Below are 22,389 nucleotides of genomic sequence, written 5' to 3'. Positions count from 1 at the left end.
TGCAGGGGCAGAGCGATATTTTTCGGCAAATTGAAGTTGTGTGTTTATGTTTCGGTTCATCGATTGATGGGGGGCTGCACGCCCCCTAATGCGGCATTTATCGTCGACAGGAAACTGAAATGCTGCCATGCATAAACCACTCGAATGCAACGATGCATTTCCGCTGCACAATCAAATTACAAATATTTACTTTTTTATCTCAGCGCAAATTCGAAAAATGAATCTGGACACGTGCCAAATCCGTGAGTTCGCTGTGCAGTCCCGTTCGATTCCAATTTTAGAATATCCCAGTTTTCCATTTGCATTTCCGTTTGCATTAGAGTGGCCGTGCACGATGAACCTCAAATCTTTGCGTAATTGAATGTAAATGGGTGCAATGAAAGAAATGCCTTGACGATTTTTGAAGCCCATAAAAGTAGGCTAGGAAAATGGGCTCAGATATGTTTGCAGTTTATTGAGTTCATAAATTACTTAAGATTCCATACCCAATTGTATAAAATGTTAAATTGTGTTCTTATTTAAAAGTTCTTAAAAAAGCGTATTTGCTGAAATAAAAATATATATTTTAAAAGAAACAAAAACACATTAAGCTTGTCCTTTTATTAAGCCTGCGCCATCAACCCCTGACCGAAATCCGAAAACCCTTCTTGGGTTGACAGCCTTTCGCAGGCGGAATAACGACTTTAAAAGCTTCTCAAACTCCAACATTTTCATTATGCCAAAGGGACACACATGAATTCATTTAAATTTAGGTATATATACACCGCCGCGCTGACCGCAAATGGGAAACGTCTTTTGGTCAGCTATGCTCATACCCCGAAAATCAAACCCTTTTCAATGCAAAACGAGAACTCATTTGAATAATTTACTTTCGCCGAACACGGTCAGCAAAAACATGAAGAGCAGAACCAACATTAATTAAAATGAATGGCGAAGCGAAAGACTCAAAGGGCCCAAAAAATAAAACAGGCCACTTGTAGAACAACCTGTTAATCAGATGATGTAGCCGTCGGTTGCAGTGGGCCAATTTCATGTTCTCCTGATTAGCATTACACCAAAATCGTGGGAGCCACCGAAAGCGGTACGCCGCTGCACTTCTAATGCAAAGCTAATTTGGGGCAGGGAACACTGAAAAATTAGAAATTACCAAAAAATATATATATCTATTTTCAATATTATTCAAAAAAATCTGAAAATTATGGGAGCCAGCCTTTTCCTAATTTCTCCCTTAAGCAAAATAGATTACGTGTAAGGAACGTCGGTTGTACGTGACCATTTATTACAAGTTTTAATTCTTGATTATTCGAAAAATATATATTTTAATAAAATATAACATTTCGTTACTTTAAAATCAGTATGCAGAACCTTATATTTTGTTAATACAAATTATATTTTTTGGACAGTGTGCACTGGTAATACCGCCGAGCGACCGGTGGCCTGACACTGGCATGTATTTAGAATTTTTGCCAGGGAGCTGATGGTGGACACAATGCTCTAATCAACCGCAAATGCAATGAGCGTTGCAGCTGCTCTTAATTAGCGTTTGTGTGTTCCATGTGAAAAAGCTGGCGAGGCACGCAAAATGCGAGCGCTTGGGAGGAGCAACATGTCACAGGTAGTCAGATTATGTGGTCGATTTAGTGAGTGTGGCTTCTGCGGCTGCAACTTGGCCAAAATATGAGTAAGCACTTATTTAAACGATAAATATATGCATAAATGCTTTGGCATTGACCGTCCAGCCATCAATCACAGGTGATTGATATAATGAAATGTCCAATTAACCATGCCTACTTAATTAAACACATTAAATTTATTTTCTTGTTTACCTCGTTTCATGATGAGCAATGATTTATCCATTTGAGCAATTAATGAAATGATAATTAGATGTATATTATTAAGGCTTAAGAAGCTTTTCAAATAAAACTGAATTATGAACGGATACTAATTAATTATAAATTATTAAATCATTTAGGTCCATATTTTTAACTGAGAACAACAATTAAATTATTCAATTTTATAGTGCTAAAAATGTATTCTTAGGGCTTATTACCATCATGATAGACTTTAAGTTAACGTGTTCACCAACTGCTCTTCCTCCCTCAATCGAATGCAGGGCGCGCAATTAAATAGGAATTTATGTTGAACCAATTCCCTGTGGCCAGCTCTTTAAGGCACAAATAAATGAAGATATATATACCCAACCGGCCAGAGGAATATTTTTATATTTGTGAACGACCGTCTGTGCACGCTCAACTCCACTCAGTGTACACGGCTGACCCTCGGCAAAATTAAATTTTGATATGGGTCTATTTATTTGGCAGTCAGACGAGACACTCTCGAAACCGAAAAAAAAACTTTTGTGACTCTGGTCCGTAATGCAAATGCATGTGAACCGATCCGAGCAATGTCGGGGTTCTTAGCCAGCTATAAAATGGATTTGTTGACACCCCCTCAAAAAACCACATACTCACGTCGAGAACTTTTTAAATATGCATGAGCACCTTTTTCCCCGGTGGGCTGGCCATACCCGGCGTATGCTTGATAACAGATATCTCCTTTCAACGCCACAGAAAACAATGCCAAGAGCAAGATGAATGGGGTCAGCATAGACTTTGGCTGCAGACTCTGACCCGAAGTTCTGCAGTCGGTGGGGTTTTTCACATAGAAAATAAAATTTATGGCAGCTCATGGCTGAAAGCAAGAGAGACTGCCAGCAAGTGAAAGCCTGGAATTACGACTAATCAATCGGAATTGCATTTATCCTCCTGGCTTCGTCACTTTCTTCGTTGACCTGTCTTCCAATTTAGGACACGTCGTTCCTAATTTAAACAGTTTGTTAAACTGAAAATATACTGACCACATAAAGTACGAGTATATACAGTAGACCCAGCAGACGCTTTATAACAAAAATGTGTCTGACCAACATTTCCCAATAAACACCTGTTAGTTGTCCTTCGAAGCCCCCTCTGGAATGGTTCCAAAGTGCAAGTACACCGAAAGAAATATCACACCTATAAGAATTTAAAATGAGTTCTAAGAAAACAATCGGTTTATTTTGTTAAATAGGAGTAAAGTAACTATTAGCAGTTTTTTATTGAAATGGATTTAACCAGCTCAGTAAATTTCCACAGGGAATTTTTAGAACCCTAAGAACCCCTTTTTTTCTTAGCGTCGTATGTGAATGTTTGTCCTCGCTGTTGGCATGCCTACAGGGGTGTTGTAGACTCCTGCCGTCAAGTAAATGGAAATTGAACGTGAAAAGGAGCAACTGGTTGGCCATCCAGCTAACCAGGCACCTACATCTGCCCACCTGTTAGGATATCTTTCCCACCCCACCTTCTCGGTGGAGCAGCCGTTCCACAGAACTTGTGCAGGACTTCAAAGGAACACTACAGGTATCCCGCTGATTGGCATGCACGAGCTGCACTTGGCGGTGGGCGTGGAGTCCAGCTGCCGATTTCAGCCCGCCCACACCTGAGCGAGTCCTGAGGAATTCCGATTTTGTTGTCACTTTCCACTGCGAAAAATATTTTAAGAAGAATTACTTAACTTAAATAACGAGTTAGATAGTAATAATAAAATATTATAAGTTTTTAAAAAAGAATTAATAATCATAATTTAACTTCGAAAAATTAGTGGAAAGTAAAAACATTTTGAAATTATTTTGTTTATATTATAAAATACTAGACTTTTTTAAATATTACCCTTTAATAAATATATCTTAATATAAGAAAATAAACCAGAAAACAATAGAAGCCATTATAAGTAATTTTGTTTTTAACTATATATATTGGACATATTTTTATGAACATTTTTTATTATTTTTCTCTCAGTGCATCTTCAATGGAACTTGGAATCGAGGGGGGCGCGTGCGATGATCAAAGGCTTGACACTGCTGTAATGAATGTCAGACGGTGTTGTGTTAATTTTAAACGCTGCTCCTGGCCACGAGTGGGATGCAGGCACAGCACAAGGACAAGCACACCTGCCGGAAAAGTTTCTGTTGATTTAATTTCCTTTTTTGAATTTATGTTTGTGTTCCGCTGCGAGTGTGTTTATTGTGTGTGCTTTTCTAAAAAATTGCCATACAAAGCAGACGTGCAAAGTGTTTCGAAAGTTGCATGCGGTGTTGAGTTGGCTGCTTGTTTGTTCTTTCAGCGTTGTTTCGCCTGTTTGCCATTTCGCTTTTGAAGTCTCCACTGTCATCGACATCGCCGGCGAGCAAATTGTGAATTTCAAAGAAAATGGAAATGAAATTAACTTGAAATTCTGAACAGCTTAGACTGCAAAATCAAACCCTTCCCCCGCACTCACAAGTCACGGGGACAATGGATAGGATTTTTCTCTGTGCCATTGAAAGACTTTGTGGAGCACAAAATAATAGAACGAACGATTGATATTTTCAACAAAACAACACTTTTTATTTTTCTTTTCCGCAATGAAAACGTACAAAATATAACTCAGCTCACTTCTAAGTTTTTAAATTAAAAATACAAAATTTACGTGCGTATAACCAATAGGACACCCACTTCATCTATCGCGTTTTGAATACTATATTTGGTGCCTAAAAGGAAGCAAATTAATGAGTAATTTTTATAGTTGGTTTCAAGGTGACATCTTACCCTTCTCTACTTCAATCATGTCGCCAACACGTAGAACTGCATGCACCTCCTCGTCGTCGCCTTCGGCCAGGGTCTGCACGGCAAACTCGCCAAACTGCACAATGAATTTCTAAGAACAGAATAAATTTAAAAACTCGAAAACTATACACTAAAGAAACCTCTTAACTACTTACCAGAGGATGGACTCTTGCGCGCTTCTTGTTGCGAGTCTGGTGAGGCTGGAATCGCATATATCCCAAGGTGGCCTTTTCTTTTGTATTGTAAAAAGCGTAGTCAATGCCATCTACCTGAGTGAATACCAATTCATTCGCAGTAGCTACAAAATCAAAAGCGTTATAATTGTTAACCAAATTAATTAATACATAAACATCCTTAGTACTTACAGACACTCGCGTTTTCATCTGACTTGCCAGGAGTGGGTTGGCCATCGCGGACGCCTCGCAGCCAGTGCATCAGCTGAATAGAGGCTTCCTCCTGCTCGTCTCTGGAAGGAGTTGCCGGGGGCTCAATGGGCTGTGGCTCTGGGGCTGGCTCCGTCTCCGCGTCCATGTCGTGATCGTTTCTGAAGCGAGTTACGCTAGATGGCATGGCCTCTTCCGGCTCCGTATCGGGCTCCGACTGTACTTCAGTTTGCACAACTTCCTCTTTCTTTTTTGAACTCCCTTTTTTCTTGGTCGCCTTTTTAACCACTGCTTGCACCGCTGATGGGGCCGTATCCTCCCACGCCAAGGGACTGATGCCAAGAGATTCCGAATTTGGCATTGCCTCCGAGCCTCTTTCGGCATTTCGTGGTGTACTACTGCACAATGGTCCCCGGTTAGCTGCTAAGTTGTCTTGTTCGGCTACCTTCGGTTTTGCGGTACTGGATTTCTTCGTTTTAGTCAAATTTGCTTTCTTTCCTTTTGAGTTTTTTTTAGCAGGCTCTTTGTAGCCACTCATGAAGTCAAACTGCCAAGGATCCATAGTATGGCACCAGCTCATTTGAAGTGGCACATGACCACGTTTGGAACGCCTTACGCCGGCTAATAAAACAAAAAATATTAATAGTTTTGAAGCATATTAAAATCATTCAATATTCTTACAGGTTTCGTCCAAATTCACCGGAATCTTCAACAGCTTCAACTTGTCCAGTTCAGACTTTGCTTTTTTGGTTCTCGCACGAGGGGCCGGTGCTACTGGTTTCTTAAACATCGCCTCATCGTTCGTCACATCTTGGGGCTTGTTCTTTGACAATCGTTGACTACGATGCAGAGCTTCCAGAGCCGCTCGACTCGTGCTGGGCACATCGTCATCATCTAATGAAGTCTCGTGGACAGTTCGATTTTTGCTGCTCAGGTCCCTTGAGATTCCAGCTAGCGGAGGAGTGGGAGTGTTTACGCGCAGTGTTTCCATTTGTTCCGATCTCTCGATAATCTCTTCCTCTTGAGAAATTGGGTTGGGGCTTTTGCCCTTATTTGAGAGATTATGCGAGTTGGATAAACTCTTGGGTAGCTGATCAACATCTTCGTTTCTTGATACACTCCGATCATTATGCGAGCTGGATAAACTCTTGGGTAGCTGATCAACATCTTTGCTTCTTGATACACTCCGATTGTTACGTTTCTTTTTGATAGATGAAATTTCACTGGCACTTGGTGTCAATGTCGATTTTTGAGCTTTTTCATCGGAACCTTGAATACATTCAAATCTAAGTGGCACTTCTTCATCCTGTTGCAACTTTGCTGTAGAAAGTTTTTTCTTTTGAAATTCTTTGCCTTTGCCCTGGGACATTCTCACTTCTTCTTCACGTTCCTCGTCTTCAACATCATCCGGGGTGCCATTATTTTCTATTGGAGGTGGAACCACTCCGTTCTGCTTCGCCTTTTGTACACTTGGCTTGAGGTTGTGCCATTTTTTTCTTATGCTCCTCAGGCTCCTGGGTTGCTCGATATCGCTGTCGGTATCGTCATTGTCATGTTCCGGCGGTTCCGGTAGTTCAATTGGTTCTAGTTTGTCCTCCGTATTTCGATTTGTCGCATTGTGCTCAGCAGTTTTTCTTGTATTTTTCAGCGATCCTCTTGGTGGCTCATTGTTACGATCCTGCTCCATTGCATCTCCGTTTTTCGATGGATTTATATATTCAGTCGGAGGCGGCACTACTGAGTCTTTCTTACTCTTTTGTCCATTCTGTCTCGGCTGCAAACTAAGCTGCGACCCTTTTGATATTTCGTCATTGCAACTTTGTTCCTTAACTGCTTCGATCTCCGGTTCTTCAATGTATTCGATAGGAGGTGGAACCAATTCGTTCTCCTTCTTCTTTCGTCCAATAGCCTGCTGAGATGATCTGGCTCTGCCATGGGACCTTTGGTGTTGCTCATCCTCTTCACTCTGTTCATCGTACTCCGGTGGCGGTGCAACAAGATTCTCTTTTTGGCTTTTACGTCCAACTGTGCTTCTGTTTCGTGTATTTACAAAATACTCTGGAGGCGGTGGAACAATTGGAATGGTCTCACTATTTGTAGTATTATGAAACCCTGGAGGCGCATCCATTACGATGTCGTCGAAATCGAATCTAGTACTGCGACGCAGATTTTGCATCGATCTCGAATAGCGCAGGGAAACAGGAGGAGGCGGAACAATTTGAATGCTTTTGCTTAGCCTTGGCATCTTTTCCGGCGAAGGCGAATCATAATCCTCAACGTGGGAGTCCCCCTTTGTGTAAAGACTTCGTTTGCCTTCCTTGGATAATTTTCGACGAGTTTCCATAGTGGTGGAAAGACCCAAATAGTTCTTAAGCTCCGTTGTCTGCGGGTTGGAATCGAGAAGAATAAATTAAATAAAAATTGAATATGAGTTTACTGATTTATATTTATTTCCTAAGACAACTCACCATTGGAGGATCCCGGCGCTTAGAGCGCGGTCGGCCCCTCTCTGCTCGCTTACTGCTACGGGTTCTTCGGGTTACCGAAATATTTTCCTCCTCTGAATCATCGGTGGATCGTTCTCTGGGCAATCCATCACGCTCGTCCATCATTTTTCTTCGCAGCAGTTCCTGCTGAATAAGCATCTCCGAACGGCGCTTATGCCCATTTAAAGGAACACCTTCGTTCGATATACGCTTGCGCAGATCCAAAATCTCGTAGTTGCTCATGCGGGCCAGTTCGTTGGCGAACTGCTCGCCATTGATGGGAGCGCTGGGTGCTTTGTTCAGCGGTACAGTCGTCATACGGGGCTTGGACTTCTTGGTATTGTCCGACCGATGGAGGTTAAGCAGGCACATGGAACTCTCCTGAGTATCGGCAGTAGCTCGAACCCGATTGCTATTGCGCAAGCGTCGCTGGCGAGTTGTGTTGCCGCCTGGCGGGGCTAGATTCAATGCCACAGTGCTGGGCTGTTCGTCACTTTCATCATCGGTCACAATAGCGTCCAAATTTTCTACGACCCGCGAGGTTTGACCTTTCGTTTCCGGGGGAGGAGGCGCGGTGAATCTTTCGGCAGAAGATACCGGTTGGGAAAATGACCTGACCACCGGAGATGTCCGAGGAGTTTCCACCTGCACAGAATTTCGCCTTACGCTCTGATTTAGATTGGCTGTATTTATCACCACAATTGGGCCGCTGGCACTCCTCGACAGAGTCTGCACCAGGTCTCCCAAATCCTGCGGCTGAGTTTCCGGCACCACGAACTCCGGTTGTGGCTGTGATTGCCAGGCAGGCTCATGGTTCGGTCGTTGTGGTGTGTCGGGCACTGTTACTTCGTGATTCGTCCGCTTTAGCTTCACCACTGGTGATTTGATGATTGTTTTAAAGCGATTTGAAGGCGAAAGCAGCAGCTGTCCCGGAGCTGGACCCTTTTTCATGGTGTAGGTACGTTGCAAGCCCGCTACAGATGGTGAAGGCGGGGTCGAAGGACGTGAATAGGGTGCTCGACCAGTGTAATCCAGCTGCAGGACATTGTTGTAAAACGAATTCTGACGTTCCTTGCAAATTTGTTCAATTTCAGCGGCGAGAATGGAAGTCCTGGCAGGGGACTTCACCTCGGGTGGAAGTGACTTTTTCACAGGTTTCTCTGCTGGCTTCTCGGGTTGCACCGCCTGTTTTTCAGTTGGCTCTTTTGACTTGTCTGATAGGTTTACCGCAGTTTTCAGATCATCCTGTTTAGGTTTATCTGTGCAGGGTGTGCTGCTGATTTCGGGGACCTAAAAGATTACATTTCAGATTAGATTAAAAAATTTATGGAGATGTTTGTCACCTACAAAGTTTACGGGACTGGATAGGCTGCGGGTCAGGTTGACAGCCTCCTCGAACTCCGGGAGCAGTTGGCGTCCGCAGCTCCGGGATCGCCGGCGGATGGCATGTCGACGTAGTTTATCAGAGCCCGGAACATTTCCGCTGCGGCGCAAGGATCGCCGATGGTTGGGCGACAAAGTGGGCGAGGTTAACAGCGGTGACTTATTCTCACTGGATGCCTGGTCCACAGGCTTATTGGATTGAGGGGGGGCGGCACCGGTTGCACTGGGCAACTCCCGCAGCACTGTAGGCTGAGCTTCTGGCACTTTGGCCTTCTTGACTAGTGGTCCATCAAAATCCAAGTCAAAGTCCAGCTTGAAGTTACCAAAGAGATTCCCGTTCTGCGGAGGCTTGTTCTCGGCCAACTTGCGGAGCATGAAGGCGGCAAAGCGCTCCTTGTCTTTCACCGGCTGGCTGAGGATCTCGTCTAGCTCCAGAGTGTCATCATTCTGGGGCTTCGACCTGGAAATAGTTGGGTTTCTCCGCGTTAGTATAGTTCTCTTCATGGTCTTCTTTGATCCATGATCGGGATCTTACATTTTGGCTATGATCACGTGATTCCTGGCGGTTCTCACATAAATTACTGCACTTAAACACAACTTATTTCACTAGTTTCACACAAAAATTCTAATTAATCAAATGATGCGACGCCATTCTATTGGTGTTGCCAGAAACCTTTAAAGACGCGCCTAAGGGCGACGTTGCCAGACTGTTGAACAAACAGGGCTGTCGAGCATTCCAAAAAATGATTAAAATAGCTATTTTTAGCCAAATTGTGCAAGCTTTATTTTTATTGCATTTTACATAAAAAAATTAACACCTTTAACATAAATAATTTGTTTAAAACTATGAACAAAATGTTTTCCTTTTTAAAAACTTTTTAAAATGTAAGATTCCCAATTGGAACTTTTTTTACACCTAAAAACAAGAATGTAAGTGCTTGTTTAGCTTAGTTTACTAATAAGTTTAAAGGCAAATTCACTTTGATTTAAAAAAAAACACTTTATTGACTATTAATTTAAAATAAGGGTACCTTAAACCCTAATCCAGATTTTAATGTGACCATCTGCCAACCTCTATAAAATACCATATTTATTGCATAAAAATACTAAAAATTGAAAGGATGGCAGTTGTCCTTTCTTTCGTTGAGAAAACTTTTGAAGCTGATTATCAGAATTTCCACATACTTAAGTTTTGACTTAACTTTTATACAGCTGAAAATCATTTTTATATTAGTAGCCCGGCCGAGATACTGAAGCAGCTTCGGAGGTGGGCAACAACATAAAGGGATATGTTATGGGAGTGTTATTTATTACATTTTTATATAAAGTAGGTATTCGAATGTTTTAGTTAGCACATGCAGAGATTCTGCGCGATCATTTGAACTTCTTGCCGCCCTTCCTCGCCGCAGGAACATCCACCGCGGGCACCTGGATGGAGTAATACTTCGTGGAGATCCTGTTCAGGAAGTAGAGGCCCACCAAGGAGAACAGGACGCTGGTGGTGGCGCAGACGCGATGCACGATTCCCGCGGCGGCCACCGTGAGTGACAGGCAAAAGAGGATCTCTGGCAGCAGCTTGGCCTGGAAGTCCTGGCCGAATATGATCATCTCCGCGTTGGAGACGCAGGTGAGGCTCAGGATGAACAGCCAGGAGTAGAGGTATCCGCCCAAAAGCACCTTCAGCTGCGAGTCGTTGAACCAGTCGGAGCAGAATCGCAAGGTGGCGAAGAGGACGACGCTCAGGAGTCCCGAGATGATGGACGACACCAGGGTGCTCTTGCTGCTCATCGAGGCGGCTGCAAAGGATCGGTTTTCGGTTTCAGTTGCCTGGAGTTTTGCTACACTTTCTTACACATATTTTCTTTTTCTACCAGCCGGCGTCTTTCATGTACGTGTTAAACATCGATACTTCTGCAAAGTTTTGTTTGTAATTATCGATACTTTTTACAGTTTTGTCATATTGTTATAATAGTTAAGAACAATTTATTAAGTTATTAGGATAACACAAAATATTTAAATTACCCGAGTATTTTTTACTTAATCTAAAATTTTAAATATTTTCCCAACTATCGATATTTTTAACGATTGGTCTCAGCTGATGTGGCAATGCTGCGGCTTTCGTGGTGAATGGCAAACGGAGCAATAACATTGCATTTAAGCACTTTTTTTTATAAATTATAAATAAAAGACACCCTCAACATGTCCTCCCTGCTGAGAATAGCCACCAGGACAGTCCGGAGTTCCACCACCCAAGTGCGCGGCGTGGCCACCACAACGCCCAGGCAGATAAAAGAAAGTGAGTTCCACAGACCTCCATGGGGTGTTTCATAACCCCTCCGAAGGGGAATAATACAGAAACTAATGTGTCTCCTGTGCTAAATACCACTTCCAGTCCAGGAGAAGCAGGAGAACAATGTGAAGATCTTCGAGGGCGTTAATGTGGAGTCCCCGCGTGCCGATCTTATGCTCAAATCCGCCTGCCAGACCAACTTCTGCCCGGAGTGCACCTTGGGGCTGGACATCAAGCACACGGATGTGCTCATCCTGTCGCAGTACGTCCGCTCCGACGGCTGCATGCTGCCCAGGCGGATCACCGGTCTGTGCCACCGGCAGCAGAAGAAGATGGGCACCCTGGTGACCATGGCCCAGAAGGCGGGACTGATGCCCAATCTGGCGCCCGAGTGGAGCAAAAAGGATCCCAAGAAGCGCTTCGGCTGGCGCAAGTTCAACAAGTACTTCCTGGAGTCCACGATTAAATACTAGTGTTAAATGCAATAAATGTGTTAATAGAGGTACTAAGTCGGTTGATTTGGTTACAATTGGACCTAGGTTCTCCGGGAATCCACCTTTTCTTTTTGCTTAATATTAATAATTAATTAATTGAAAATCACAATCGAAAAATTGTTCTTAATTTTAAAAACAAAGTGTGCTGGATTTTTTGCCTCATCCAATTTGGCCACACTGCTCCGCGTCACTTTGTTTATAATTTCTTTGTTCCCGCGATTTTTCAAAGCTTCTTTACGTGCAAAATGAGTTTTTTGAGCAACAGCGGCACGGTTCATGTGGAAGTTCGCGTGAAAAACGATTTGTAAGTACAGCCTGTTTGATAAGTGGATTAATACTTAAAAACAAACCTTTTTGCAGTCGCATTAGTGAAATTCGCAATGGTCTAGAGCGAGCTTTGCTGGTTTATTTTCAGTCGGCTATCAATTTGCCCAGAAATTTGGCCTATTTGCCTGACATTTTTGCAGATCAGCGTCAATACTTGGAGAGCGTGCTTCTGGAGCGCGACAACGGCAACGGCGAAGCATGGCAGGACACCGAGGATACCAAGTACCGCTTCCATTTCTATATAACCCAGCGGGTGGAGCCAACTGGTGGACTCTTCCCAGCAGGGGGCAGTGGAGATGCGGATGACATTGATAGCGTCGTGGCGGCCAATCATGTCCTTCTTCCCGCCGTTCAGTTTGTGGGCCTGTGGGAGAACCTCATCTACGAGACCGGTCTGAAGGAGAAGGTAAGGGGAGCACTCAGTAACTAAGTTTAACCACCTTTATCTTATAAATCTTTTCCTCCAGCTCCTGAAGTTTGCTCTGTCGGCACTCACGTTCTCGCAGCACCGCGTGGACATGAATGTGATCGCCTGCAACCGACTGTTATTGCTCCATGGACCACCGGGAACGGGAAAGACGAGCCTGTGCAAGGCCTTGGCCCAGAAGTTGGCCATTCGGACCCAAGGAAGCTATGCTTACACCCACCTGGTGGAGATCAACAGCCACAGCCTGTTCTCCAAGTGGTTCTCGGAGAGTGGCAAACTGGTGGCGCGTTTGTTCTCGAAGATCTCGGAGCTGGTGGCAGATCGCAACAATCTGGTCTGCGTACTGATCGACGAGGTGGAGTCGCTGGCCTACGCCAGGAGTGCCATGTCTAGCAACGAACCCAGAGATGCCATGCGTGTGGTAAACGCGGTGCTGACCCAGCTGGATGACATCAAGGCCTGTCCCAACGTACTCATCTTGGCCACCTCCAATCTGGCTCAGAGCATTGACTTGGCTTTCCTGGATCGCGCCGACATGCGGCTGTTTATCGGCTATCCTGGAATGCCCGCCATTCGAGCCATATACAAGGGCATGCTGGCCGAGCTTATGACAGCAGGAGTTCTGCAGCGCGAGGCTCTGGAGGCGGAGGATGCAGAGGAGGGTCTACTGACTCAATTGGCTGAGCGGAGCATTGGACTGAGCGGCCGTACGCTGCGTAAGCTGCCCCTTTTGGCCCATGCCCAGTACACCAGCAGCGACCTCTTCGAGCTGAACCAAAAGATCAGCCTGTCGGATTTCCTGGACGCCATGCTGGAGGCCTTGGAGCAGCATTTGACCGAGCAGCGCCTGCTGAAAATCGAGTCCCTGGAGGAGCTATAAAGCAGCAGCAGAGTTCAGACGAAAAAATGCATTTACTACACCTATTCTAAGTCCATCAAATGCGATACTTTGTAAACTTCAATTTGCTGCCATGAAAAACAATTCGAAGCAGAGGCACGGGTCCCAATCCCTATTCTGTTTGCTGCCTCGTTTCATTTGCACACGACACAGGGATTTCTCCATTTCCTTATCCGGCTTTTGATGTGAAAATCAAGCGTGAAATCTTGTTATTTGCTTGCAAGCCCCACATCCACTGGCCTTTCCAACTTCCAAATCGATATGCACGGACATCGGACCCTACGCAATCTCAGCACTTTTGCCTTGCCTGTCCTGTCCTTCACATTCGAGTGTGAAGGAGCACTCTCAAGTCCGGCACACATCGAAGCTATTGGATGCTGGTGGCACTTCTGCGGAGGAGAAGGGGTGAGTTTGGTGGCCAAGGACACCAAGTTATTGCAGGGCCAAGTGACGACTAATCAAATTTTTTGACGATTTGATTCTGTGTTGATGTTGCCTGTTGATCCGTATCATCCATTTTGAAGCCACTCAGTCAATTGCAATCGTTGCATTAGCTTAGTCGAAAGGGTGGAGTGTAAATCCAACAGCCTGACTGCATTTCCCCATCACACAGATGTCATTTAGTTCGCACATTGAACCTTCTGATTGCTTGAAAAGGAATTTTAATTCCTTGGTAAAAGTAGAATAGTAGAAGAAAATGGAGATAGGATTCAAAGTAACTAGAAGGTACTGTCAAAGGTATGATAATCATATTAAAGTCACTGTTCGTATTTGTTTTTCCAAGTGAAGTACGAGTTTCAATATTTATTTAAATGCAAATAAGTAAGAATCATAAGGGTGTAAATGTTCCCTGGGTCCCACAAGCGGTGTTGTTGTTGAGTGGCTTTAATTAAATCAGGACAAATACCCACCATTGGACCTGCCCAATGAAGCGAGGAGTGAGGAGTCGGGGCAGGATAGGTGGCATCAATAAACCGAAAGACAGTAAAAATAGACAAGTAGGGGCGCCATCGAATTATGTGAACGAATAGCTGCAAGGCTAATAAAATGTAGATGCGAGTTCCGGGCTCCGGAATGGGGGAGCGCGATAAAGCAGATTCCTGTTGATGAAAATGTGTTGCCCAGGCTCATGTGTGATTCCGCCCATTGTCCCCCTGCCGGGGCACATAAGATATACGGGGTTTATTAGCCACACGGTTACGGAGTCCCATCAGTATCTAAATGGGAAGGAAAAAAATACCCAGATAGCACTACTTACTATTTTAAGAGTTAGGATAGCTTTTTTTTTATACCTGTCACAACTCTTATTTTTTAATGATAAGGAATTGGCTTTAAGTTTAGGGTTTTTGGGCTAGTTCATGCTTAACATTTTGCAGTTTTTAAACCATTTTGAAATAGAGGGAAACGCATCCTTGAGGCGAGAAAAGTTTCCAACTCATCTGGCATTCGGTTGTTGATTTTTACATCCTATGGTAGAACGCGTTGTTTGTCTGTTCCAGTCGTGTGTTACCAGTATCTATATTTATTGTTTAACGTTTTATTTCAGCAGCAAGGACTGGGATGCCAGCTATAAATGGGCTTTGAATGCGGCATCCAGGGAGTACGGCATGGTACCACTTTCTCTCCGCCTGCTGGTTTTGTGTGAGCTAACAATTGAATGCAAGTACAAAGAGGTAAATAAACATCCAAAATCATCGACATTCCGGTATGCAGGCTAGCATTACAGAGAGTGGTAAATTCTAATTTATTTTTAAATTTACAAATTTTTTTAACTAGGAATGGCAGTACAAATTCCTAATCCTTGATGGAAAACTAGTGGGGTACTGGGAGATATGCATGGATATGTATTCCTTCCTTATAAGTAGAGCGACTCCGCACAAAATTCAAAATAAATATGGAACATTTTTCGGTCGATTGCAGTTCCCAAAAGTGTACCATCCCTCCGGATCCCCCGGAACGGGCCCCCGGTGGTTCCTCCCCCGCACATCATGCCGTTGCATGGAGAATTCAACCATTGATGGTTACGTTTATTTATGTTTTCCCTGCTCTGTGTGTGTGCGAAGCCTGTAAGCAGCATTTTGCAATTGCATTTCAGCAATATGGAAAATTCCCATTGTTATCCAATGCGACTGCTGCCGATATTGTTGTTGCTCCTGTTATTGTTGCTTGGGAGCAATTGTTTCTTGTTTATTGTTTGGGTTTGTAAGCTTACCGTTTTGCGGCGTTAAGAAATTTAAATTTCCATCCCGAGCACTGGTAAACGCTTTAATATTGGCCCAGAGTCTGTCTGAGATTGGAAACTAAAAACGGAGGCATTTGCCTATTTACATACGCACAAAATACCCGAGCTTACAATGGGATTGAGAATTTGTGATTGTTGTAAGTTTGGATTAATATTTCATGGGGGCATAAATTGCTGTTTGCAAGGCAATTAATTCTGGACAGAGTATTTGCAAAGCAGAAAGATGGGTTCTGCTTGGGGCCCTATTCCCTCGTCATAGGGCAAATAAACATGTCATTAACTATTGCGATTCATTAGCTTATTAATTATGTCGGTTGAACAATATGTTTAGTTTGATTATTTACTTGTGGCTCGAATTTGATAATGGTTTACAATTCACTGAGTATTTTATTACAATAAATCATAGTTCAGCAGGGAAAAATATCTGTAAAAATCAATTAACACAATAAATATAGGCGTGATTTTAATCGCAAAAAGTAGAATAATAATTATGAATATAATGTTAATGGTGCTTTAAACGAGCACCACAATTTAGTTTGATTGCACCATAATAAATTAGTGTAATTTATTTAATAATTACTAGTCAACTTTTCTTTTAGCTCCTTAAAATGTAAATTTTGTTCACTTATTAAATTAACAAGAATTGTTTTGGTGAACAATTTAAGCCGTTGTGTATTGTTAAAGTTTGGCGCAGCTTAGATTTAATTTACATTTTTGCGGTGGGCCTGGCGCCAGAAAATGTCGATTTCGCGTTTTCCAATTTCTAACCCTTCTTTCGCCCACAAACTGCAGCCGCTGCAAAAACATTCCCGCGTAAAGGAAACGCGAAATTGTTTAGTTATTGAAAAAAGGGGTCGTTAATTATGTATCTTTGGCCAAGAATTTTCTTTGCCAACTTTCGGACAAAATAAATAGGGAAATATGGCGAAAAAGCCCCAGCCAGCCGCACAATATCCGAAAAGGGATAGCAGCACAAGATAGTCCTAAATTAAATTTCAGCGGTTGCGATATTTCCAAAGTTCACTTTCATGCAAACGATGGTGGAGTAGCGAAGTCAGATACTATCACAGGGTGTTTGAAAATGGATAGTAAACAGACCCTACACTCTCGGTTCACAGCAAGTACATAACTTCGGTATTAGATGCTCGGTTCCTGTTTTCAATCCAGGACAACCATCGTCAAGTAGACTAAGTCAACCCCAGGAACATGCACTACAGCACGCACGTAGGAAAGGTTCTCAAAACGTTCGGTAACAGATTTTAGTGTTTTAGAAGTTTACTTAAATAAAAACCAAATTATTGTTCCCCAAAAATTAAGTTGTTTTATGTTTCGTGTGATATAAGTCATACGTTACTTAGATTTCAATATTGGGGAAAGTTTTTTTAAAGAACAAAATAGATCATAAATCCCAAGATATCAAAACGGAACTGGTGCCCGAACTAGATTTCCAATAGTTGACTACATTTTGCGAATGTAAAACTGAGAACTAGTTAGACTCGCGTTCACATTTGTATGGCGGCGTTTCTGTGTGTGTTATTTATGCTTAGAACGTGACTGGAAATATGAAATGCAGCAAATGTGTTTACTTAAATGAAGTGAGTGAAAATTGACAAATACACACAGAGGCACACCCACAAGACGACTAAAATGCAGTGCAAGGGCGGCTCGGATGGGAGTAGGAAAGGAGGCGTGGCCGGGGTCGCATCCGACTAGCGAGCTTAGGGCACATGAGAAATACGCCAAAAATGGCAATGACGCTAATCCCTTGGCCGGCGCAAGTCTCACACACACGGTTGCACCAGTACAGTGGGCACTCGTCCAAATCCGATTCTGCTATACGATTTTAAAAAAATAGTGACCCAGATATGCATATTTTCGGTTTATACATCTGATTGGAGACCAGGTGACCCGGAAATGCATATCCATAGACTAAAATATCGAAGAAGATCGATTAAAAAGGACATACTTTGTAAATATGTATGTTATCATTTCTGAAAAAGTTGACCCAGAAATATATTTTAAAACCAAAAATGTGACTTATTTAGTTCAAATTTTTATGTATTTGACCTATAATGTATTATTAATAATTCTCATTTTATGCAGATAACCCAGAAAACCATATCCATAGTCAATAAATCCCAAAGGATCTTTAATTTAAAATGGCATACTTTTAAGAAAAGGTATTTCAAAAAGTTTGGTTTTCATTTCCAAGAAAGGTGACCCAGAATTTAACTTTAAAACCAATTACTCTTGATATTTACCTATAAAATATTTTTTCCCTTTTAATTCCTCCATTTCCGAGGTTCCACTGTGGCGCCCATGCGAACCAACACACACTGTGCGGAAATATGTCAAATTCAATAACAGCCAAAGTGATGTGCTTCCTGATCCGCGCCCCTTGGAAACCCTTGTCCAGGATGAATCTGGCGAAGAAGAAGGAGCAGCAACTGTGGCGCCAAACTCTGGACAATGGCAGCCAACTCTATTTCCCTGCACCCCTCCCCGCTGTCCTGCAGCAGCCCCATTCTACTGGCCTTATAAAAATGTACGATTTCTCTTCATTTGATGAAACGAAATACAATTTCTCAACGAGCAACGCAACTGAACGCAAAAAAGTTGGTTGCAATTGCAATTTTCTTGCCAAATCAGCGCACGCTGCTCGGTATATTGACATTTTTAAAAGCCAATATTTCTCCGACTTGCAGAACCATTGGCTTTCTTTTTGGCGCACAAGAAACACACACAAAGTACGTTCAAAGTTGGGCTCACGAATTAATTTATTTGACTTCGGCAATGTATAAATATAAATTGAATGAGGCCCAGGCAAACAAGAATGAAAACAGGCGAAACTTGAAGGAAGTTGAGAAACAAAATGCAATGCGCTTTTAAATTTAAAATATATTTTTTGGAGGAGAGAAATGCATTTTTAAGGGCAGTCGGTATGTAAATAACCTGTATAAAATATTTACTCTACAGATTTCGTGCCAGAAGGGACCTTTGCTTCAGGAACTGCTCACCTGCATTGCCCTCTAATTAGCCAAGGTGGTTGGGTCAATCCACCTTTCTGTGTCGCTGCAATTACACTGATTAATGGCGGTTTTGGCACCCCTAAGAATGCCTGCGGTCTGCCACCCATCCCAGTCCCCTTTTCAACTATTTGCTGCAGAGTGAGGCACCAGTGAACTGGGAATGACAGTCGAAAGGAAACTTTTTGCTCGCCCAACTTTGGCAAGTGAAAACTGCGAACGCAAATGAAATTAGTCGAAACTATTTGGGCATTTCCGTGGCAATGGGCCGGCCATCCACTCCACGCCCATTTCCATAGGCATCGACATCCGCATACTCGAGCGATTTTACATTCACGCTGGCAAAGTCAAGTTCGTGACGCGCGTTATTTCTAATTATATTGGGGAGGTTGCCAAAGACCACGCCTTAACTTTGCACTGGAAGAAATGTGTGAAAATTTCAAATCAAACAAATTCCTACAGAACGGCAACATAGGAATGTATCTTTAAATTGTTTTATAGCATTTTTATTATTTAAAAAATTATTTTGTATCTAAGAAGTGCTCAAAAATTTAATTTCTAGAAAAATAATTGGTTCCGATAATTAAGTGTATGTCAGCACGCTTTTTTCCTGTTCAAATCCCATCCTCCCCAGACTGGGCCCAATTTGATTTCCATTTGGTCGTGAGCCGACTTCTTTTCCTGGCTCGTTTTTAGTAATTTTAATTGAAAAAATTCTTCAATTTTGCCATCCATCTGACTGGCAGGTTGGACCCGTCCTGGCCCACTCGCATCTATCAGCCGACAGCCGTAGAAATGTAATTAGCCTGGCCCTAACCCAACCTCCCACCACCCCCCCGCAAATCCACCGACTGTTGTCTGTTTGTGTCAACTTTTCAATTAAATATTCATAAAAAATGCAATTTGCCAGCCACTTCGCTGGGCGGAAAGATATCTCGAAATTACTTTTAAGTGCTGCATAGGGTCAAGAGGCGTGCCTAAATGGCCATTATGCGATTGATTTGAGACGGATGGATACTAAAGGGATCTAAAAATAGCTAAGAATAAGTCTTGTAAAGTTGGGAATACAGCGGTGATTTTCTAGCAGCTACACTTACTTCAATCTTGAATGACTCCTGGGACTAATGACATTTTAGAATATGTTGAATACTTTTTGAGTTCAAATATAGAATGAGATTATATTAAATTTCACAAAAAATCCAAGAAGTTTTTTATTTCTTCTTTAAGAAGTCCTTTATTGGTAACTCATTCCATCACTAAGGTTTTCCATTTGATAAACTATTAAGTCATTAACCCATGCTCGCCATTTTCCGCTTTGCATCCCTGATGGTGCAGCATGTTAGCAAGTTCAAGCGCAGTTAGGATTGGGGAATCTTAATTAAATTGGTCACGGGGTGGCCAATCGCTTGTGCCAGGTGATTTTTGGGGAGAAAGCGCTTGGCAGGGTCGCTAATTCTGAAAGCACCAGTGCTTTGTCTGGCATCCGAAATTGGCCCTTTGTGCTAACGAAATGGCGATAATTAATCATTGCTACTGCGGTTAGTTGACCGCCCTTCGATTTGTTCCGTGACCTGCGATTCGCGCTAATCATTTGAGCTACTACTTTAATTAAAAACCACAACTCTGTGCGGCAACTGGCGTAAGTTATTGGCCAGCGATGATTTGCTCCTTCTGACCACACGATGTCACTGCCACATGATGTTGGCCGTTAAATTGTGGCCAAAATCAGAAAGGGCAGCCTCTTCACGTGCTATACATTGTGCGCAGCAGGGCGAAGAATTTGTAGGATAGCTGAAGGAGCTAAAATAAATTAAGGAATGGAAACTAGTCTTGAGGAAAGCAAAGTTCATCCAACTTACATCCGATACGGTGACCAGCGAGACATTGAGGAATATGGTGGCCTTCAGGCGACTGGGTTGTTGGGCCCTCTTAACGATCAGGACTAGCATTTTCCTGTAGCGTATATCACCATGGAACCAGTCGTGGCTGTAGACCGCCTGGCCAATCTGCTCACTCTGAGAATATATATTAATAATATTAATTTCTTTATATAGTAGTCAGGTCTGAAACTGAACTTTCCAAATGAAATCATCTAAGTATAAATGATTACATAACATTTTAGTTATTTTACTAGCTTTGTCTTAAATCTTAAGCTTAAACTCTTAATCATGGCAACCTAGATGTAGAGCAAAAATTTGTGTATTTTATCAACATTTTTATATCTTTCCATTTTGTGGCATTTATGAATACCTGATACCGAAACTGATATCAAACTCACTGCATCGATCAACCGCTGGGCGTGTGTGGCAATCATAAAGACCTGCACCATGGCGCAAAACAGGAATAGAACGAGCATCACCAGGTTGTCGATCTTGCCACCGATGGTCATCTGGAACCCCACAAAGCAGATGATGAAGGATGAGGACACGAAATTGCACAGCAGCGAAACCCCAAATATCTCGTTGATGTCCTGGCAGAGGTGCAACAACCTCTGGTGATAGACCACCACAGCTTGGAGGAACTCCAAGTCCTGCTGTGAGGATAGAATCCCCGCCACATGCCCCTGGATATGGCCGGAAAGGCGGATGAAGTGCATCACCACCAGGGTGACCAAGACACACATTAACATATCCGCCGCCAGCTGGCCCGAGAGACAAGCCTGTCCAGCCAAGTTCTGCGAGACATACATCAGGTAATAGCTGAGTCCGGTACTCCAATCCCAGGGCACCCAGCAGTAGTAGGGCAGCATCCTCTCGAATTGGCGTACTCCCAGCCAGAAGTCACAGACCAGGTAGTAGACCGCCCAGTAGAGATTGTAGGTCCAGATCAGCACCAAGTGCATGCCAAAGTAAAATTTGCTATAGCGGCTGTAGCCACTCAGGTGGTACTTGACATTATATGGCTCCTGCTGATCCAAGCTTTCGGGATGTAAGTTTTCCAACTCGTTTACCACTTGGGTAAGCCTCTTCCGCTGGCGCCAAATGTGCCAGATTTTCAGATCCCCAACGACCACAAAGCCGATGAAAGATAGGTTCATGGTGGCCTCCAGGAAGTTGCTGCCCTTGCCGATCGCCAGGAACACGTAGATCAGTTCCGAGAAGAGCACTGCATTCAGGTTCACCATCTGGGCAATGAACATCCAGTGGAGCAGGAGCTCCTTCCTCTTGCCACTTTCCTTGTGATCGTAGGCCAGCATTCCAATCGACAGGTAGAAGACATTGGCATACTTCAGAAAGCCATCCAGGGGAATGGGACCTGATTTCTCCTGCTCCCTGGGTTCTTGAGCTTTCTTCTGCGCTGCCATGTTGTAATTGTCAAATTTTCCGCTCCTAGGTCCTATTTATATGCCTATACCAAAAATTAGTGCCGAACCCCGAGGGACCCCTGCGATAGCGATGATTTAATAATTTACTATTGCCGCACACACTGGGCAATTGTCACGCCCACTTGATTAGCATGTACACGGCGAGCATCTCTCAATTAGGGCGTTGTGAACCCGTCAGTTGGTCGTCCTGGGGGCGTGGTTAATTGCCCCTAGCTCGAAATCGATGACTCCCACGATTAAGTGGCTCCGAGTTGCTCGCAAATGTCAGCGATTAGTTCGACCCTGGGTGAGCATTTGAGTGGACAAATGTGTTAATATTAAGGTGCCTAAAATTGTACGTCTGTTCTGGGCAGTTTCCCAATAATTTCTGATCAATTAATATACTCCTTATAAAGTATTGCAATTTATTTAACTGGTAAAATATTTTAAAATTAATTTTTTAATTTCGGGTAACTAAGATACATTTTT

At 43.1% G+C, this 22,389-nt stretch overlaps 6 protein-coding genes across 10 annotated transcripts; 3 read left to right on the top strand and 3 right to left on the bottom strand.

Moving 5' to 3' along the window:
• Nucleotides 1-4,393: 4,393 nt before the first annotated feature.
• On the bottom strand, nt 4,394-9,559 carry LOC108031836 (microtubule-associated protein futsch). The gene is made up of 8 exons (XM_017105585.2): nt 9,428-9,559; nt 8,857-9,352; nt 7,492-8,799; nt 5,705-7,406; nt 5,006-5,644; nt 4,796-4,938; nt 4,623-4,731; nt 4,394-4,564 (listed from the first exon to the last, which is right to left on the bottom strand). Coding segments are annotated over exons 1-8 (4,464 nt in total). The 5' UTR covers nt 9,430-9,559; the 3' UTR covers nt 4,394-4,499.
• A 621-nt stretch (nt 9,560-10,180) lies between these two features.
• On the bottom strand, nt 10,181-10,864 carry LOC108031857 (protein KRTCAP2 homolog). Its single transcript, XM_017105611.3, has 2 exons — nt 10,745-10,864; nt 10,181-10,688 (listed from the first exon to the last, which is right to left on the bottom strand). The coding sequence occupies exons 1-2, from the start codon at nt 10,746-10,748 to the stop codon at nt 10,267-10,269; spliced, it is 426 nt and encodes a 141-aa protein (XP_016961100.1). The 5' UTR covers nt 10,749-10,864; the 3' UTR covers nt 10,181-10,266.
• Nucleotides 10,865-10,992: 128 nt separating this feature from the next.
• LOC108031856 (28S ribosomal protein S18a, mitochondrial) lies at nt 10,993-11,691 on the top strand. Its single transcript, XM_017105610.3, has 2 exons — nt 10,993-11,188; nt 11,285-11,691. Exons 1-2 carry the CDS (start codon nt 11,092-11,094, stop codon nt 11,653-11,655), a joined length of 468 nt encoding a protein of 155 aa, XP_016961099.1. The 5' UTR covers nt 10,993-11,091; the 3' UTR covers nt 11,656-11,691.
• A 140-nt stretch (nt 11,692-11,831) lies between these two features.
• LOC108031855 (pachytene checkpoint protein 2 homolog) lies at nt 11,832-13,476 on the top strand. Its single transcript, XM_017105609.3, has 3 exons — nt 11,832-11,980; nt 12,037-12,409; nt 12,471-13,476. The coding sequence occupies exons 1-3, from the start codon at nt 11,922-11,924 to the stop codon at nt 13,308-13,310; spliced, it is 1,272 nt and encodes a 423-aa protein (XP_016961098.1). The 5' UTR covers nt 11,832-11,921; the 3' UTR covers nt 13,311-13,476.
• Nucleotides 13,477-13,610: 134 nt separating this feature from the next.
• LOC108031858 (uncharacterized) lies at nt 13,611-19,328 on the top strand. 5 transcript variants are annotated; one of them, XM_050889206.1, is made up of 6 exons: nt 13,611-13,733; nt 14,878-15,001; nt 17,674-17,786; nt 17,873-18,115; nt 18,276-18,317; nt 18,547-19,328. In XM_050889206.1, the coding sequence occupies exons 2-6, from the start codon at nt 14,936-14,938 to the stop codon at nt 18,605-18,607; spliced, it is 525 nt and encodes a 174-aa protein (XP_050745163.1). In that variant the 5' UTR covers nt 13,611-13,733; nt 14,878-14,935; the 3' UTR covers nt 18,608-19,328. The 5 variants fall into 5 exon arrangements, with proteins under 5 accessions (XP_050745163.1, XP_050745161.1, XP_050745159.1 ...); XM_050889204.1 differs by having other exon boundaries at nt 17,674-17,750; nt 17,873-18,317; XM_050889202.1 differs by having other exon boundaries at nt 17,873-18,317.
• A 631-nt stretch (nt 19,329-19,959) lies between these two features.
• On the bottom strand, nt 19,960-21,900 carry LOC108031026 (putative odorant receptor 85d). Its single transcript, XM_017104226.2, has 3 exons — nt 20,875-21,900; nt 20,456-20,611; nt 19,960-20,396 (listed from the first exon to the last, which is right to left on the bottom strand). Exons 1-3 carry the CDS (start codon nt 21,898-21,900, stop codon nt 20,340-20,342), a joined length of 1,239 nt encoding a protein of 412 aa, XP_016959715.1. The 3' UTR covers nt 19,960-20,339.
• Nucleotides 21,901-22,389: the final 489 nt, after the last annotated feature.

This window comes from Drosophila biarmipes, chromosome 3R (genome assembly GCF_025231255.1).
Source record: "Drosophila biarmipes strain raj3 chromosome 3R, RU_DBia_V1.1, whole genome shotgun sequence".
NCBI classification, from domain to species: domain Eukaryota; kingdom Metazoa; phylum Arthropoda; class Insecta; order Diptera; family Drosophilidae; genus Drosophila; species Drosophila biarmipes.
The sequence above is the reverse complement of the archived record's forward strand: the minus strand, read 5'-3'. Positions and strand labels throughout refer to the sequence as shown.